Source organism: Tribolium castaneum, chromosome 10 (assembly GCF_031307605.1).
Source record: "Tribolium castaneum strain GA2 chromosome 10, icTriCast1.1, whole genome shotgun sequence".
Taxonomy (NCBI): domain Eukaryota; kingdom Metazoa; phylum Arthropoda; class Insecta; order Coleoptera; family Tenebrionidae; genus Tribolium; species Tribolium castaneum.
The window spans coordinates 8,173,125-8,192,068 of record NC_087403.1 but is presented as its reverse complement, the minus strand read 5'-3'; the positions used below and the strand labels follow the sequence as shown (position 1 = coordinate 8,192,068).

The 18,944-nt window shown below is 37.5% G+C and overlaps 1 protein-coding gene across 3 annotated transcripts in view; it reads right to left on the bottom strand.

Moving 5' to 3' along the window:
- LOC660322 (zinc finger protein basonuclin-2) overlaps positions 1-18,944 on the bottom strand; it is a 99,820-nt gene that overhangs the window by 64,764 nt on the left and 16,112 nt on the right. For 2 of the 3 annotated variants that reach the window (XM_015985294.2, XM_064359302.1), the window contains one exon: positions 12,263-12,365. In XM_015985294.2, coding sequence (XP_015840780.1) covers positions 12,263-12,365 — 103 coding nt within the window. Of the gene's footprint in view, positions 1-12,262; positions 12,366-18,944 lie in introns of those variants that run through there. The other variant, XM_064359304.1, reaches the window with a different exon arrangement.

Below are 18,944 nucleotides of genomic sequence, written 5' to 3'. Positions count from 1 at the left end.
TAAAGGATCTTTTTACCTTCCAATTTGTTTTATTATTAATGTTCTCAACAATTTCATTGATGCTCCTGGTATTCTTAGTTTACTAAAATTTTGTGTTCCTCATTATTCTGTATGTAAATCTCCTTTTATATTGATACTTCTTTTCTACATCCAATTTTTCCTTGCGTTTTCCCTTTAATAATGTTCGTTATTCATGTAATCTTTATTGTAATAATATAGATTTTTTTTACAAATTGCTTTTATGTTTCGTTTAAACGTCCTGTAAAAAATGTACTAAACGGTAAATCTTGTTGTAAATGTAAATGTAAAGGTTATTGTTAATATCTACTGCCACTGGATATTGTAGCTACTCAACTACGTCTAAAAATATAAGCTCTAAGTTACAACAACCCAAATGAATTAGCTATAGCTATTGCACAGCTTTAACTGGAAGAAAAAAACTTAAAGATCAGCAAAAAATGTGCCTCTTTTCCAAAAATTACAAGAAACGTGAAAATGACGATATGTGGAATTGCTTCTATGCGAATATTATTAGTTATTAAATTACGGGAAATGAGAACAAACACTGTTAGAATAGTATATCCTTAAAAGATGCGTCTGATGGTGGAAATGTTACTTAAAATGTATTATTTTACTCAAGATTTACGACTTTAACGAGCATTTAAAGTTTCTCCTGAATATTTATATTTTTCTGTGCATTTATTACTCATACATTTAACACCTTACTTTACTGAACAAATCGTGAAAGCAAAAAATATGTAACCAGGCGTATTTTTGTCTGAAAAGTCACTTTCTGAAAATAGTTATCGTTTCTCAGGAATATTTTTTTTGAAAATTTCTTTTCGTTAATCCACCAAGCAAAGCCTAAGATTTTTGGTTCAATTATGCAGAAAGGTGAGTGAGCATGAATTTCTCAGAAAATTAGAGCAATAGAAAAGAATTAATTGTTTTATGAAGAAATTTCAGTAATGTTATTAGTGCTCGACTGTGGGAGTATTTGGAGGAAGAGGGTAGTGTGGTGTGTGGTCCCGGCTGAGCCTGGGACCGGGTAAGTGTTTCTGTAATCGCGGTGTAGTTTTTGTCGGTTGACGTAATGATAATCACGAAACCTGGAGGCTCGGTATTGATGTTGTCCATTTTATTGCCCACTTTCAAACGAAAAACAACAATGCTCTCGCTGCTTGCATAAACATTAAAGTTATAATTAGGCTAGGCCTCCATGTGCGTCTCCATCTAGCTAAACCACTGCATGTCGTCTACATGTGCTTGCGGCTGGGCCACAACAAATAAAACTCTTTGTTTCTAGCAATGTATTGTCGGAGACAACCGCAGATCATGGTGTGTGTCCAATGGTCGTAAAGTTGAAAGTTTTGAGATGGTGTTGCCGCGCTAATCAATTCAGTCTTCTTGTGCATGCATTTTTAATTGCGAAGAAACGCTAAAGATGCGCTCCTACCCTTTCTCGTCAAACGAGCGCTCCCTAAGGGGCTTCATGGATGTGCTAATTTTTATGTTTAAGCTCAATGCTCATTTCAAGCGGAGATGCCGTTTTAACGAGGCTAATTTTAAAACTTATAAGGCTTGTTCATAAACATAAATGCTAAAAAGGATATGCGCGCTACTACGCTGATGAAAAACATTTTCCGGATTAGCAGATTTTTTCCGCAAATTTATTAGCGATGGCGAGGTGAAGGAGAGACATCGCTGACTGATTGGGACTGCGAGAGGAGTTGTGGGTGGGGTGTTTTCGGAATGGAGAGAAGGATATATAAAAGTCAAAGCTCAACATAATATTCTAAAAGTTTTGTTAAGAAAAGCTTTCTCAGTATAAGCAAATTCCCTTGGGCAACGGCATAAAGTTTATGTGAAAGAGTTGTCAGCGGCAATGTATAAGTATGATCGATAAGATTCTGCTAAAATTTAAAGCTGAGAAAATCCGGAAAATTTAATCATATTTTCCAATAGCTTTGTTACAAATTACTCGAGAAATCCACTCTAAAATAAACCCTTTATTAAAACTAAAATAAGCTACCCTCAACTTCTTCTAATTTGAAAATATTTGCGAAGAATTTTTTGTTTGCGTGGCTGAGACGGAAGTTTACTATCAAAGATGTCGCGACGAGTTTCTCACAACAAACATTAGACGTTTAAGGTGACATTTTAAGAAGTTTAGCACCAAGGTGTCAATATTGTCTTTTAAGACCTTGTCAAATAGACAGGGAAGACAAATAGGCCACTGTAGGAAAATAAACAATAATTAAACCTCTTTGAAAAATTGACACCGAACATTATATTATCTTAAAGAGAAAGATAGGAAACGCCGTTAGTCATTGCACCGGTCATCCATTTACATTCTGAGACAATGTTCGGCTCGTTTGCTCTACAGCTGCTCAGTTATATATTGAAAATTTCCAGTCGGTCAGATTAAAGCCATTATCGCCGGTACGCTCCGCGTTCAAAAAAACATACATTAACAATTTCAGATCGTCTTGTTTATACTCGAGCATAACATTAACCGTCAAATTCGCAGGTGATGGCGCCATCTCCAGCCATAATAGCGAGTTTGTGTCGTATTAAATAAGAAGAGACGACGTTCTGGTGCTAATGCCAACATATTCGAAATGATAATAATCCGACGAACATAATAAGTTTAGAACCATAACTCTAGGTCGTCAGGTACCAACCAATGGGTGCTTAACGGTCACTTAAAAGCCGTCCAGTTCTATAAAAGTAGGCGTTTCTCGGCCATAAGATCATCTTTTAGTTTTTTTCAGAGACAAAGCATTGATTGATCATATGTAGCTGATGACCTATTGTTCCCAGCGCGATTTTTAAGCAATGCTTAAAATAATTAAGGCTTAGAGAGCGGTTTATGGTTAAACGAATTTCTTTTAATAGGACTCTGTTCGGTTTTACTGCTTTTTTACATGCATCGTAAACTCCTATTAGGTGAAATTTGTTGACAATCGCTGTCCAAAAAATAAATCCGGTGTTATTTTTGACACGATCTGAGTGGATTGCATGTAGGTTGACTATTATTGACACTGATTCAATAAAAAATTATTGCTTTTTTATAGCAGATTTCCTCCGTTTCATAGCTACGTCTCGATTAACTTTTATTCCAGTTTGACTTTGCGCGAAGCTAAAATATGTAAAATATATGAGTGCCTAATCTAAAATAAAGTTCTGGCAAAGAGAAGGTTAATTAAAGAATTAGTGAAAGTTTCGGGGTGAGTTAAGTAAGTGTGAAAATCCTTTGAATTGCGGTGGTGATTATTCAAAGTCAGTGACAGTATTGTTTCAGAGTTAATATTTGATGAAGGTCTGGTATTGAAAAGAGGCGAGCGTCAAGCAATTTGAGCAACTTTTTGTTTGCCTCCGTCTTTTTCTTTTTGTGGAGGAACATAAATGTTGTTAATTATGATAAATATTCACAGCTTTTTCCTGGGAGAGCCATAGAAGCGAGCGGAAGTCTGTATTGTTATTCTGCGGGAGTTTCGTTTGTATTAGTGTTTAACCCTTGCCTTTTAGCCCGGTAACTTCCTGCTATCCTGGAGCCCCCTGGGACGGAGTCCTGCGAGTTTAAATCCTGCTGCTGTACCTTGTGTCCTTTGACTATCGCATCGCTAGACTCCGCCTGAGGGCATGTTCGATATTGAAGGGTGGTCTATGTTAATTTGAGCGTTTCTTTTTGACCCTTCCGATCTATGGGCCTGCGGTATCGCCACTCGGGCTCTCCTGGGAGACCCCGATCTCTTCGTGGACCTCTTTCTATTTATATATTCGGCTAAATCAGATCAAAAGCTTTATATCTGTTTGATATTAATTTACCGATCGGAGATTTTTTAATGAAGCGGCTCGAATCGATTTACCTAAAATTAGCTATTTTTTAACTGTCAACATAACTCACTCTCAGATAGGCTATATATTTTGTAATTCACGTCGTTGTAAAGGGTCTACAAATTAAAATGAATAATTTAGAAATCATCTATTACTTAATCCCTGCGAGCAATTACAACGGCACAGGGGTAAATCTATAAGACGGGGTTTCAGTGCGACGTTCTTCAGCTCTGCCAATTAAAATTGATGCCATAATTACAAAGCCAATCAAAACTTTTACCCGGCTCAAATTACGTGCAAAATTAAACTTGATTACGATCATTTCGCCCCAAAAATGACAACCAAAGTCAATATTGTGTTTACGCCGGACTTTATTAAGACGTTTCACCTTCCCTTGATACATTAACAATATAATTACAACCAAATTGCTTCATATCCCACCTAATGTAATCAAAACCCATCGAACCGACCCAAAGCGTCACTAACGTCGGCAGCGTCATCTCATTACGATGTTTGCCGAACCGTTCCAGTTTACTCAACATCTTAAGATCTCGAGGCCTTTGTCTCCAAGACGTTATTATCTACACTGTTAAAGTTACGTTTAAACTCATGGATTAGGAACCCTTTGTTTGTTTTGCTTAACTCGACTGAAAACGATCTTATTAGTTCAAACAATGCTATCAAGCAAGTGAGCTTTAACTGTACTTCCAGACTGTGGACACTCCGCCAAACATTTTGTCGGCTGAATTAATACAGGTAGGTGAAGGACAGCCAAAGATTTTATTTTTGCTGTCCCACAAAGGGTTTGATTTGGTTGGGGTAACGGCGGCCCCGGGCGTCGCGCTTGCGAGGGGTTGTCAGACAAGATGACATAGATACACTGTATGAGTAACAAAACATATTTGGATAATAAATAAGCATAGGGTCGTCGGCTGTTCGCAATTTCGCCGTGAAAAAATCGTGTTATGACAGGGCGGGACGCCAGTTAAGTCCATCCTTATCAGATTGTAGTTTATTAATGAAGCGTGTAATGGTCATTGCAGCAGCGTTTCATGCTTTTTAAATTTCTTGGTTTTAGCTACGCGTCCTCAGTTGAATACACTACGGACTGACAGCAGCCGTCAGAGAGCTACTTTGGTTGACCTTTGAGGCCTCGAGAGTTGAACAGTCATGTATTTATTGTACCTGAAGAACCGATAATTGCCGTATACTCCCTCGTGGCGCACTGGATAAAGGGGAGACCTCGGAAAATGATATTTAATTTAAATTTTCGTCGATAACCATTAATGTTAACGGTTCTTCCTGCGTGTACTTGTTGATCGAAGATTAGCTGGGATGATATTTTTCGGATGCAGGCTGGTAGTCGCGCGATATACAGGTAATTGTTAGACTACCATGACCATTTTCGCGCAGACGCTCCAACTATGTAATTATAACTAACTTGTTTAATTATCCTGACTATATAATTAAAACTATTTTATTTTCCCATCTCGCTTAATCGAATTAGTAATTTATGCAGGGTACCTATATATTATAATTGCGTTAACACCGTACGATACAGAAATGACATCCGATTATTCCGTTTAATAATGAAACAAAAACGGTAATTAATGGTAATGTCTGGAGTGTACAAACGTAGTAGTATGGTATCGCTATCTGCGAAACCGACCGGTCACTAGCTAATGTATTCTCCATTAAAAATAAGAATTTACATTACACGCTTCGCTAATGGATTTTTAATTACCTGAAACTAAATTATCCTAGATGTTGGCTTTCTGATCGAGATTCTAATTACACGTTGTAATTAACATAGCAAACTCATGTCAATTTCAATTACACGAGTATTATCGCATTGCCGTCTCGTTTTTTACCCCGACAAGTTCATAAGGGTGGTAAGTGGGTAACAAATGTCGTATTAGTTGGCGCCCAACACGTTCTTATTGATTGTAAGATTTTAATTTTGGACATGGTCGTTAGATGTAAGAAATCGATTTGTTATTGTAGCAGTGTTGCAGGAATAATGTTATTGTCTGGAGAAATCAATTTGTTAGTGGTGTCATAAAAGAGCGGTGCGGAAAAATAGCGGTTATATCACAGCGGTTCATGAATAAATCGTTTTATAACGAAAAATGTTTAGATGTCGAAGGGGTCATCTGTCATTATGAAAAATTCAAATTACGCTATTAATCTTTCAAAGTTCTCTCTGTTTTTGCATGGACAGACAATGCCATACGTGACAGCGTCCGGCAAGCTCCATGCAAGGGGTAGGGACTGGGGACGAGATACTCAGCTAGAGGGCACTGGGGAGCCTGAGTGATATGGTCGCTTTCTTTGCATTATTTAGTACAGACGCCTGTATCCGTCGCTTGGACTGATAGCTTATGTTCGTTACCTTCTAGCACCGGACGCGGTATTTGATCACTCCACCAAAATTATCAATCACATTAAAATTTCATATCGAAACTCTGGGTTTATTTCAGCAATTGACATGTTTTCGAGTCGTTATTGGGCCCGACTTTGTTATAATAATCAGTAAATAAATAAATAACGTAAGGATGACGCTCTTTCTATAATGCCACTTTAATTAGCACCGCAATTACGACCGGTTTCGCTCGAAAGAACCGACAATTAACCGGTGATATATTGTAAGCCCACTTCCCTACACACCTAAGACAGTTTTGTAATGCCTGAGGCGATTAAAAAAGATCGTATGGTATAATAAACTTGCAAATTCAGTCAAAAGTCGGTTGAAATTCGGACATCACGAACCGAAAAGGAAGTACGGTGTTTAATTGCATGCAAGGGCCTTAAGCGTTCATCGGGTCCTTGCATGATCTCCAGATCAGATAAAACTGCATACAAATACACATTTTTATATGCAATTTTGATACGTAATGAAACTAACAATTACTCGCTTATGAAGAATGACTTCCTTTGGTAATGTTGAAGGGGTCCGAAAACATGAGACCGAAAAAATGGTCACGCGACTATAATGAGCCTTAATTAAATGATTTAATTGTTTTGTTAGAGCGCGTGTTGGCTTAAATTCGGTTTAATTTCAAGTTGATTTTGTTTTAATTGTCAAAGCTGAACTCGATCCAACTTCCTACTTCCATTTATTACACTCAAAGTGTTCTTAACGATTTTATTTAAATTAATACCGTTCCGAACAATATGTAACTGAAATTTTAAAAATCTTCGGCCCTAACTTCATCTCGTTCAAAATTAAAACTTTAGTACCTCGCTTGAACACCTGCAGGGTATGAATATGAGTTTACATGCGACCCTTGCCATTTTCAGTTATGCCTCCATTAAATTAGATGAATTTAAATGTAACCCCCGGAAAATTGCCACATTTCCTACTTAAAACAATACGCTCGGAAAAGCAAACTCTTCGAACTTTTTCCTAGATTGGTATAGTTGCTTAATGAATTTATAAGGTCTCCTAAGGGCGATATTTTATATAAATGACACCGAGCACTAGTGATTTCGACCCTTGAGCCGGAGCATTGATTATGACGGGCTTAATCCATAACTGTATGACACTAACCTAATATCCGAAGAGGCACGGAAGAGGATGTCGCCTTCATAACTAACACCATTCGTCATTATAACGACCCAATAACTTTACGAGACTCTCTCTGGACACCCGACCGAAATTTTGCAAAGCTTCACAACTGGATCTACGATTTAATCGCGTCAATTTTTTATGATACGAGACCAACGATAAAATATTGATGTCTGACTTAGATAAGGTGTAGTGTCGAGTGAGGAACTTGCCCCGAATATCAACCAGATCTGGTTGACCAATGCAGAAGATCGTATTTCTCGATTTCTCGACGCTAAAATATCATTGGCGTCGGACGGGTATGCATGACTTTGGCACAACGCGACTGATGGCCAGAGCGTGTGCCGAATGTGGAAAAGCGATATTTATGCCCACCGTCCGCTTCTGCGAGCTCAACTTTGCATTTCTCCGGCTCTGCATATTCACAATCCCCAATGCGGACCAACACCAAACCACAAAATTTATATTAATTTAAAAATTTGTCACTAAAATGGATTCATTCTTTGAAATTAGTCGTTTCCTAACAGAAGGGTAAAAGATTTTTAATGAAAGATTCATACTCTCTAATCGACAAAATAAAAATCTTCATAGAAAACACATTTCATATCATGTTTCATGCTTCTGCACTTTTTCTTTAAAGTTCAGTAATATGATAATTATTATTATTATCTTAGATATTTATATAAGCAAAGATAATAAATAATAAAATACAATTTGCAAACTAAAGTGTTTCCCAAAGTTAAAAATTTAAGGTAGTTGGAGTACAAACATTTGGGAGCAACATTTTTAACAACCAATGACATAAACTTCCAATATGTTCGGAATAATAATTTTATTCACAAAAGCGTAGAATATAGTGGCGTATATTTCAGGTAGATATTTACTATACAGGCTGGTCTAGCTCAGTTATTAGTAAAGTTAGACTTTTAGATATTTTATAGACGTTATTTATACTCTAGAACGTATTTTAGGAAAATATTTTGGATTATATAAAAAAACGTATAGCATATATAATTTCAGTTTTTCAAACATTTTATTTTAAAGCATTTTTTTTTTAAAGATTATTTATATCCAACTCTATAACTCGCTTATGGTTGGTCCTACAAGAAAAATGCAAATAACTATTTTGTAGGAAATTTTATCAGCTTTAATTTTGGAAGAAAGATAAAAATTGATAGGAGTAACTGTTTTCGAGATATAAGCAAAAAACCAAAAAGAAAACTGTAACTGTTACTGAACAAAAATGTAATTCAGTTTTCAATGTTTGAGACGAAGACGAAAATGCAGCATCTAAAAACGACTCTGAAGACTTCAGTGACTTTTATGTCTCTTCCTTTTTCCTCTAATAAAGTGTTGGACCCAATAAATTTAGTGTATTTTAAATCACATATCTCGCTTATGGTTAGTCCTACATAAAAAATGCAAATAACTATTTTGTAGAAAATTTTATGAGCTTTAATTTTTGTGAAAAGACAAAAATTGATTGGAGTAATAGTTTTCGAGATATAAGCAAAAACCCATAAAAAACTTCTTTAAGCTATTCCCCCTCTTCGAGCTTGCCCTCCAGCGTCAGGAAATTTCGATATACGTCTACCCAAGTGTAAAGAAATGTTTAATAAAAAACTCCAACTCTATAAAATTTTTTGAACGATTTGTCTAATTTGACTGGGGTAATAATCATATTAATAACATATCTGTTCACAAATGAACCCTTGCTTATAAATAAGAAAACACTCATAAAATACATAAAAAGCTATTGTAGCTTAGAAAAATTAAGCGCTTGCATATAAGCAAATTTAGTACTATTAGTATTATTATTATTAATGTTATTGTTATTAATATGATAATTACCCCAGTCAAATTAGACAAATCGTTCAAAAAATTTTATAGAGAGTTGGAGTTTTTTTTAAAACATTTCTTTACACTTGGGTAGAAGTATATCAAAATTTCCTGAGGCTGGAGGGCAAGTTCGAAGAGGGGGAATAGCTTAAAGAAGTTTTTTATGGGTTTTTGCTTATATCTCGAAAACTATTACTCAAATCAATTTTTGACTTTTCTCAAAAATTTAAGCTCATAAAATTTTCAATTAATTGTCGTTAACGTGGTAGCAATAGTTAATTAATTGATTGAATTGAATACAAGTCTAAGTCAATTGAATTTTTTTTGTTCTCAAAATGTGAAATTTTGGACCAAATTTGTTTGTCGTCGCCGTCCCTTTTGAGGAATTAATGAAGTCGTCCGTGTAAAAGCCGCCTTCGGTAATTCGATTAAGATTTGATTAAAAACAAAAAAGTGTAATCAATGTCATCGAGATGGTTGGGGAGTGTTTGGTGCAGGAGCGAGATTGAGCAGCAATGACAGGCAAGTGACTCAATCCATCTCTTAGTCCTGCAGGGAAAGGACTGCGGCTCCCAATTTCTAGTCCTGATCCTTCGGGACGGCTACCTGTTCCTGATTTATCACTCGTCTGTTCCACTTTCTGTTAAACTTATCCTTTCCTTCTACCGATCCTTGATATTTAGCGAGATTTACTATATTCCCCTCGAATAAATTATCCGGGAAATCACTGAGGAAATGGCGCAGAGATGCCCGTTACTAATTTATAAAGGAATTTTTTCGTTGTTGGCCGATTCCGTCGAGATTTATTTTGAGTAGGTGGCTGGATTTGGTGACTGCGACGCGTAATTGTGCAATAAATGCTGCTGTATAAAAATATTTAGGTTAAGTTATATATTTAATTCTTCTTGTAAAAAAAATGACGAGTGATGCCAAAGTAAATATTATTGTAAGTTCTATAAATAGTAGAATTGTCGTTCGAAATAGGACTTCACAGCAATCGGAACGTATGTGTTAACGGCTGTCGCGATTTGTTTACAAAAACGACATGTGTGTATGTAGTTAGTACCGCGACGCTGTAAACAAATCGACGCCAAAACGGTCCGACGCTTTATGACGCGAACGACGAATGTAACTCAGGCCACCTTTACATCTGTTTACATGTTCATGCCTGTTTAAAACTAGACCGTTGACAAAATGGGTAATTGCTTTCAAAGATTATTTACACTACTTCACGTTAAAAGAAATTTAATAGAAACGAGGCGCCAGAAAAATATACTAAAATTCAAACATTTAATGCCACTAAATGTTTGTTGCTCTTGCGAACGGCAGGCACCCTATGCACCCCATTTTTGCAAATTTCAAATTCGCCGTGGTATTGATTTAGTAGCCGGCAGATGCCGGGTTGACGATATAATTATCGTATCTTTTAGATTCTTAATGAGTTAGTATGAAATATAACCTGATAAATAAGTGTGTTTAGTTTGTGGAGTAACAACTCCGAGTCGTGCTGCTACATTATTTAGCTGCCTTAAGGGATATTGCAGTTCGCTCATTCCAAGCCTTCTCATACAGTTCGCGTAAAAAGTCGCCGTGAACGTTATTATTAACACACCTTTCGAGGAAGAGCCAGTCGCATGGAATAGGAGCAGATTTATTGTGGAAAATCTGAGCGAAATGTGTACAAGTAAAATTTAATTTAGTTAAAGAGTGAATCGCGGGAGTGAAATTGATCTGTCTGATGATTTATGGTGATTGTGGAAGGGGTATATTTGTGCTTTCTAGGCGTTAATAGTCCCAAATGAGTCCGGAGTCAGTTGGAGACAAAGCATTATTTTGATATATTAATTCACAACCCCGACAATTTGTAAGCAGCGGGTGTCCAGGCATTAGGGGAAATTCCGACTGCTTTACCAGAGTGACACACGACAGCGGTGGGTGACTTCACAAAGGATTAAATATTGGCCGTTACGCAGGCCCTACTTTTAAATTAAATTAACATGTAATGTTGCTAGATGTGGTAGTATCAGTTATTAAATTACGACATGCAACTGTATAGCTATTAAGGGCTGAGCGAAGGCCAAGGCCCCGAACTGTTTTAATATTCTGCTGGGTCATATCCAGGGACCCGAATTGATACTTAGCATTACTAGCCGACAATTTCGGCAAGGGGTGACCCGCGGATACGCGCCTATAAATATTAATTCGCTAAATGATCAATCCAGACGTCGTTATCAATACGATCGCTTTGTTTATTGGCTGGGCAGTGTGTAGGAGCATTACAAGTTATCGAATAATGAACTGTCATCCTTGAGTTATAGACAACGGTTGCGGCATCGGCAACAAGAAGGATAGTGGACCTTTGCGCCGCGCCCAGTCATTTAAAATTTACATTCGTTTTGGAAACGGTTTACTGGTCATCTATAGTCAAATGTGCGACCAGTTGACCGGTGTCTATGCATAGACAACGATGTCTCGGATAGAACTGCCCTCCAGGGATGTTTTTACTTTGATATGTATGATATACTGTATTGTCGACGTATTGAATTTTTAGATATTTATACGGCAACTTCTTTCGCGCCGTTCTATTATTATATCGGTTTCGGGACATTCCCCGGAGACAAAACCGTGCCATACATCTTCCAAACGTGACAAATTTCCATCTCGTCCTTTCGCTTAATTATCCCGCACCAAGCGTCAATTTTAGATAGACGATAAAATTGAATTTCGCCTACTTGACGTATTATTTTGAGTAGAACAAAGCACCCTCTAGAACAGCGTTTAGTGGCCCATTTGAAGGTGAAGCTAAGAGTGTAAAAATGGTATTTTACGGCCCATTGTTAAAATTGAATAGTGATATTTTACCCCACAACTCTTTCTCCAATTTGCTTTAGTTCATTCAGTAGTAGACGTGAGGTTGTCTCGTAAAATCGGTGTGAATTTGTTATGTTTATTAAAAATTGAAATCAGTGCCGCTCGCATGGTAGACGTGTTTGAAAATACTGTAAAAGTGCTCACCGTGATGAACCCAACCGTGTTTACAAGTTTCACAGTAGCGTAGGTGGCACTTCCCAGGAACAAAACGTTCACAGCTGCAATTAGGAACTGTACATCGTATTGCCTGTAAAAATATACACATCATTAACAGAAAATTAAAAGCAGCCGTCTAAACAATAAATTGGCACGATTGATAGTTGAAGGTTTGAGTTTTTGAATGAGTTTATCCCTTTCGGGCGCGAAGGACTGAAGGAGTAAAAGGCCCTCATGAGAGGTAAGTTCCCTTTGGCATAAGTCGCCTCATTGTTTCATGTTAGAGAAATTGGCGTCAACCTCAATGGGCCCTGTGGGAGTCCTTAAAAAGACCTATTTGAATATTTTCAGCATGGATTTTAAGATGCGTGAATTTTTATCACCTAAATATTGAACCGTAAAGCCGAAGGGGCGATGACTAAACTGGTGAGATTCCCTCGCAAGCTGCTCGAGTGGTCGGCCGTCTAATGCGTAACTATATGTAAATCTAAGGCGAAAAATAGAGCAGTACAGTAATTGCCGCGATGTACTCGGAGGATGTGGGTGCTAGAGAAAGGCTATCAGTAATGAGTTCTTCAGCAGTTATTGCAAAGCGATTGTAAGAAACGGAGTAGATCGGGCGTAAAGGTCGGAGCGCTGAAAGCAATAAAATTCCAGCGAGTAAAATCAATTCAAAGAAAAGTGTCTAAAGTAAAAGGGTGGAAATATGAGTGAACAGAAAATTAAAACAAGACACTTTATAGTGGATGAGCTCCCTAGACAGATCTTAATTAAAACACGACAAAAATTACAGCTTTCAAATTACTTTATGAAATGAAACTTTTATTACCCAGTAAGTTGTATTTCTCGTGCCACCTGAAAAATAATTTTGACAAAATTTAATTAAACCCGAGGCAGTGCGTGAGCCGCCTGAAGAAAATCGGTCGCACCTTATAATGAATCACGTGGACAGTGCAATTCTTGTAAAAGCCTGGACATTAGTCCCTCTTTGTACCACTACCGTGTGACACGAAATCTACCGGAAATGACGACCATATTCCGGATTTGAAGCCGGGAAAACATTTTTTTAAGATGGCAATTTGTTAATCAGGAAGAATGGGACACACCTTTGCACGATTAAGACTTAGTGCCTGTTGTCACGACATACAGAAAATTAGCCGATCAATCAATCAATAATAACAGTACGAAACGATGTTTACGAAGCATAACTTATCAAACAGACGCTCAATGCAACTCCACTGCTTTATTATGGACGCGACCTTCTCATTACTGAAGCCACCAAATACCACCTATTTTGCAAAACGACGCGAACACTCCCAAACATTCAAAAACCTCATTTCCTTTGCAATACTTCACGTGACATTTCAAATGCTACAGTCTCACAGGAAGCTATATAACTAAATTGCACTACTGTTGACACCGAGTTATTCCTAAGCCGTTAAATTTCCTCCGTTAGCTTTTTATTCCAACAAGCAATCACACCAAACCTAAACATTTTTTTCCGCAATTATTTTTAGAAAGCGCGATGTGTATCGCAAGGAAACAATGTACAGTAGGCATAGTTTTAAAATCTTTCCGAGAGAGCTTCAAAAACTCAGTGTTTTATTTTTTGAAAGCTCGTTTCCATGAACCAGGAATTAGCTACCTAGTGTAGGTAAAATGTTTGGAGAAAGAGAAGTGGAAGTATGAAATGATAATTAGATGCTTAGCGAAGATTAGATTTTATTGCAGACTATCGATTCATATGAAAGTCGTGATATAATTCAGTTAGTTATGTAAATTTAATAGTTAATAAATCAATTTGCAATTTGCAATCGTTTTATAATCCGTATGCGCTGACGATAATGCAGTGAGTTATTTTAATTACTTTCGACAGTGCGCTCAGTGGCGTCGTTTTAAAAATTTCGCGTAATTTTGCGAAATTATCTCTCGTGGGATTAAACTGATTTGAAATTTATTTTTTGCGCTTGCGAATTTCCGATGTAAATTGGTAAGAAACAGAGGGTGAAACAATATCGCGGCTTCCAGGCGACATCGCATAAATTATTAGTTATTTTTTGTTATTTTCGCACCATTACTCCACGGTGTAGATGTCTGCTGTTAGGATATTGCACGATAAAGTCATCTTCCCGTTGCTGGAAATTACAGGGGGATTTGGTAGCGCAATTTAAGGGAGGATTCGGAAAAATTACCGACATTGATATTGCGAGCATAAATTACTAAGTTCCATCTTGGTTGTTTGTCCTAAAATTTATTTATTTATGGTTCAATATGCAAGTGTTTATGAAAATTTGAGCGGACGGCGTCGCGGAACTGCGCCCGACGTTTTGGCCGATTCGCGGCCATCCTCAGGCGATTTTTCAAAGCCGGCTAATTTGTTAATGACGGTTCGTAATGGGAATATTGACAGTGAATGATAATCTCCTGGATATTTTAGAGTGTATATCAAAATGGCGCTCAATCGATATACTGTCGCTATTGGATGATGGCTGAGGTGAGTGTTGACAGTTCAATACTGCATTAATCCATTAATACACATCAGCCTAACGACCCCACAGATTACACGCCTGTTGTGGGATGCGAAATCAGAATCACATCAGGGAAGGACAGAATATCACATTTTCGATCTTTTCGAATATTCCGACTCTTCGTGTTCGATTAAATCGTTTTATTACTATCGGTATGTTTACCGGACGGGTGAGCGAGGGTAAAGAATTTGTCGAACATCAACAGGAATTCATTGCAGACTTACCAGCATACCATAATTTCATGAAAATTATGCAATATTTAATAAATTCCGACAAGCTTTCCTCAACTATGCAAAGTGAATTTTTCCATGCCTCCAATCCCCCTCTTTGACTTTCCACAATCAGATCCGATTGAAAAACACTAGTCTGAAATTAAAATAATCGCCAATTATCCTATGGCTTGAGGCCGAGTGGTTTGGATAATTGTTCGTGTTTGAATTCGGCGAGAATTTGTAACATTTACGAAGCCGTTAAATTTTGTAAATATTCAGCAATTCGTTATTTTTTGTTTGAATCAGGGAACCACAGGATTTTCCTAAGAGTTTGTTTACTCGTTGCTTTCCTCCAACTCCCTATGGATGGACGCGGGTCGAGTTTTATTGATCAGTGTGGTCAGCTTTATTCGTTAATTAAATACCAATTGACGCGTAACTTTTTATATAGGCGAAAAAATCGGTTTAAAGCAATTTTCCCAATTATTTGCTTTCTTGCCGAGTTTGATATAATAGATGAAAAGTCTCGACCATTACTCTTGATGTCATGATCTCATGATTTGTGCTCAACTTTTTTTTTGTTCGTTAAGTGCACTTTTTCTTAGCATGACTCTTCAGAATCCGACTAATGTAGTACTTTCGATGGTTTATCAGAGGGTCCAATCTTTATTTCCTCATTGCATATGTGGTATACGTCTGTATCAATGACTGGGATGAAGGGAAGAGAAAGAAGACAAGTGAAAAGTGGAAGCGATGTGATGTGTTTGATATTTTTACGTTGGCGCTCTTTCTATAGACTCCTTTGCACGGAAGCTGTAGATACTTTTAGATATAATGGGGACGTAGTCCGACAATATGCGCAGTCACAGTATAATCAATCTTGTGAAAAGATCAATCAAAATCCGGGTTCTCCAGCTGATTTGCATGCCGACAGGCAAGATGTTTATAAATGGGTCGAAGACAGCCTCTAACCCTTCCAGCAACCACTTACCGATTCCACTTTCCGTTCAATTTAAACACAAATACCGTATTTCTATATCACTCCCATAAAACCTGACCATTGAGCTAATCGGGTGCGAGGAAGTGGTAAAAGCGGGGTCAATAGTGTCGGTGAACCGCGACACCATAAACATACCTGGTTGACATCTCAACATCTTTATGGTGTCGTTACGGTGAACGTCAACCAGCGCTGTTGATCAAAGACGGCCGTGCCGGGTTCTCAGTGCCCAGCGAATGTTGTATGGTTCCGAAGACATACACTCCATGCCGTCCATCAAAACCGGCGGCCGACGTCCCATAAACGGCCACGCGGTGGGGTACCAGACGGCCCAGCCATGGGGTGGGTATGGGTATGGGTATGGTACGACCAGCTCACCCCCCATACCATGGAAATATTCGCGAATCGCGTTGGGGGCTTTCCAATGGTCTTAGACATGCAAATTCTGCCATTAAGATTGGGCTATTGATTTGCATAATTTTAGATTGAAATGGTTCGAGGCGAAACAAAATTGTCGTTTCGTTTCAACTGTAATTAACTTAAATCGCTGCTGACATATTTCGTATCTCCGTTTTTGCAAAATAAATTCTTATAATATTTTCTGATCGTTCGATGGTTGAAAGCGTGCAATTTATAAGGGCAGCAAGGTATTATTAAAGATTGCTTTTAAATTTACATAATTCTATCTCTAGCCCCGGTTTAAATGATTTTAGAAGACAAAACTTTTCCTTTCAAGTTTTAAAACACGCACATTATCACAGATTGATGATGTGCGTGCATATTGAAAATTTTTTGAAAAAATTTGCATGATTATAGAGGACCAGTTTATTGCTCGTGGATATTGTTTTTGAGTTTTTTATATTTGACACCAATGCTAAGTTTTATAAACATGCAATGATCGTCTCGTGGTTGTAATTATAGAAAGTATTTATTAAAATCATTATCACTGGAAACACCTGCATATCACATCATTTCTCCCATAATATAAAATTATATCAATGTGTACATCTAAATTGTAATCGTGATAACCACGTTGCAAAAATTACAAACACTTGACTCGAAAACAACCCAAACACACAAATAAGGGAGAAATTTTTGAGTGTCAACCAACGTCTTAGGTGTGAATGTGGTGGTGTTTGAGTCTTGCGTTGTGTGTGTGTGTGATTAATGTTGGGTGGTGTTCGGTGAGTCGAATATTCTTTAGGACACCGATTACACTTTAAGTGTCTTTGGTGTATGGTTTACTGCAGCAAGAAATATAGTTTAGTGGCGGTATTTATGAGCTGTTGTTAGAGTGCGGTTTCGAACAAAGGGATATTTTCTTTGGCAGAGACCTTGTTAACGTATATCCATCTATTCGCGGTATATTTCATTTATAAATGACATTGTTTATATATCATTTTGTGCCGGTCGGGGAACGGTTGTTGTCAAATTGGATAATCGTCTGGGATGCGTTCGAATTAATTAAATTATTGGAAGATAATTTTAGATGGCTTAAGCGTTATCTTTACTTAGAGGCAACATAAAGTTTAATGGTTGTGCATGAACTCGTACAAGCACACATAAACCCGCCGCTAAGATAATTTGCTTGTCTTAATACCGACATAAATTGGACGCCAAACCATGTTCTATAATGTGCCACTTTCCGTATACTCGAAAAGACAAATCTTCGATAAAACCTATTGACGAAAAATCGAAAAATCACGTATCAAATAAATTGTATATTTGCCTTTCATTTAACCTCCTTATTTTATTTGTACACAGACACTGTGAAAATAGACAGAGGTCGCAATGGGTGACGGTGAACACTGGACAGGTAGCTAAACTATGTAAAGATCTGGTTATACACTGCCAAACATAAACAAACATCGAATAACTGTCGAAAAATAGATAGGACGTTTCTATAAATTCATGCAGACCAAAAACACGACTCGAAATTAATTTAGCGACAGTAAATTATGATCTCGCGTAAACATTTATTTTCTATGGATTTATTACGTTAACACTTTTATTACACCTCCAGTTTTGACAAAACAAACCGGAAAATAATTTACATTAAAATCTCTTAAAGCCAGCCATAATTATAATCATGCATGAAGAAGCGTATTTTTTCACAGCCGACCTGCGATTAAACCATATTGAAATTTGAGCTTCCCCAAGGTGTTACTAGGAGGAATCACGCAAAAGATGTTTTATGAATAATTTATTTAGCCGAAAAGTCTAGCAAACGCTCACCAAATTGTTATTACTTCAAGGTAAGCCGGTTAAAATTCGAACGGAAAGCTCTAATTACGTTGACATTCGCCCATTCCCATTAGCCATTAACTTAATTAGATTAATGCCGGACAATGAGGAAAAATCGGCCGAGTTTAGCGCAAAACACTTGACATTTCAGCCTTGGCGAGCAAGGCGGGAACGGGCTATAAAAACGATGTGAAACTATTAAGACGGAGTGACTTTGCGAAGATCGCAAAGTGCTTCGCTTCAGGATAAACCGCCCACAATCCGATAAATTTATTAATATCAAAAAGGGCGATTTTATAAATTTCGAGTCGAGCGCCGAGAACCTGTTATTTCACGCCAAATCTAATATCTATCATGAAATGCTGGCACCCAACTAGTTGAAAAATATCCTCATTAGTTACCGCCGATCCAATTTGTCTAATACGATTTCCTTTTATTCTGCCTACCTGATACGGAGTCGAGACGTTGGGATAAAAAATTTTCAGGACAATTGCATTATTGATTACGAAATTGTTCCGGGAACAGTTCCGAGACTTACGCCGGGCGATTCCGAGGTTACATACATATTCCCTTTCCTAATTCGCTCAGCAATACGTTGCCTCGGTTACTCCTAATTGGAACCTTTTCGCCGTTGTTACACGAGATGTGTGTTCGGTGTGTCATATTTTGCTTATACGTCATTTTAATAT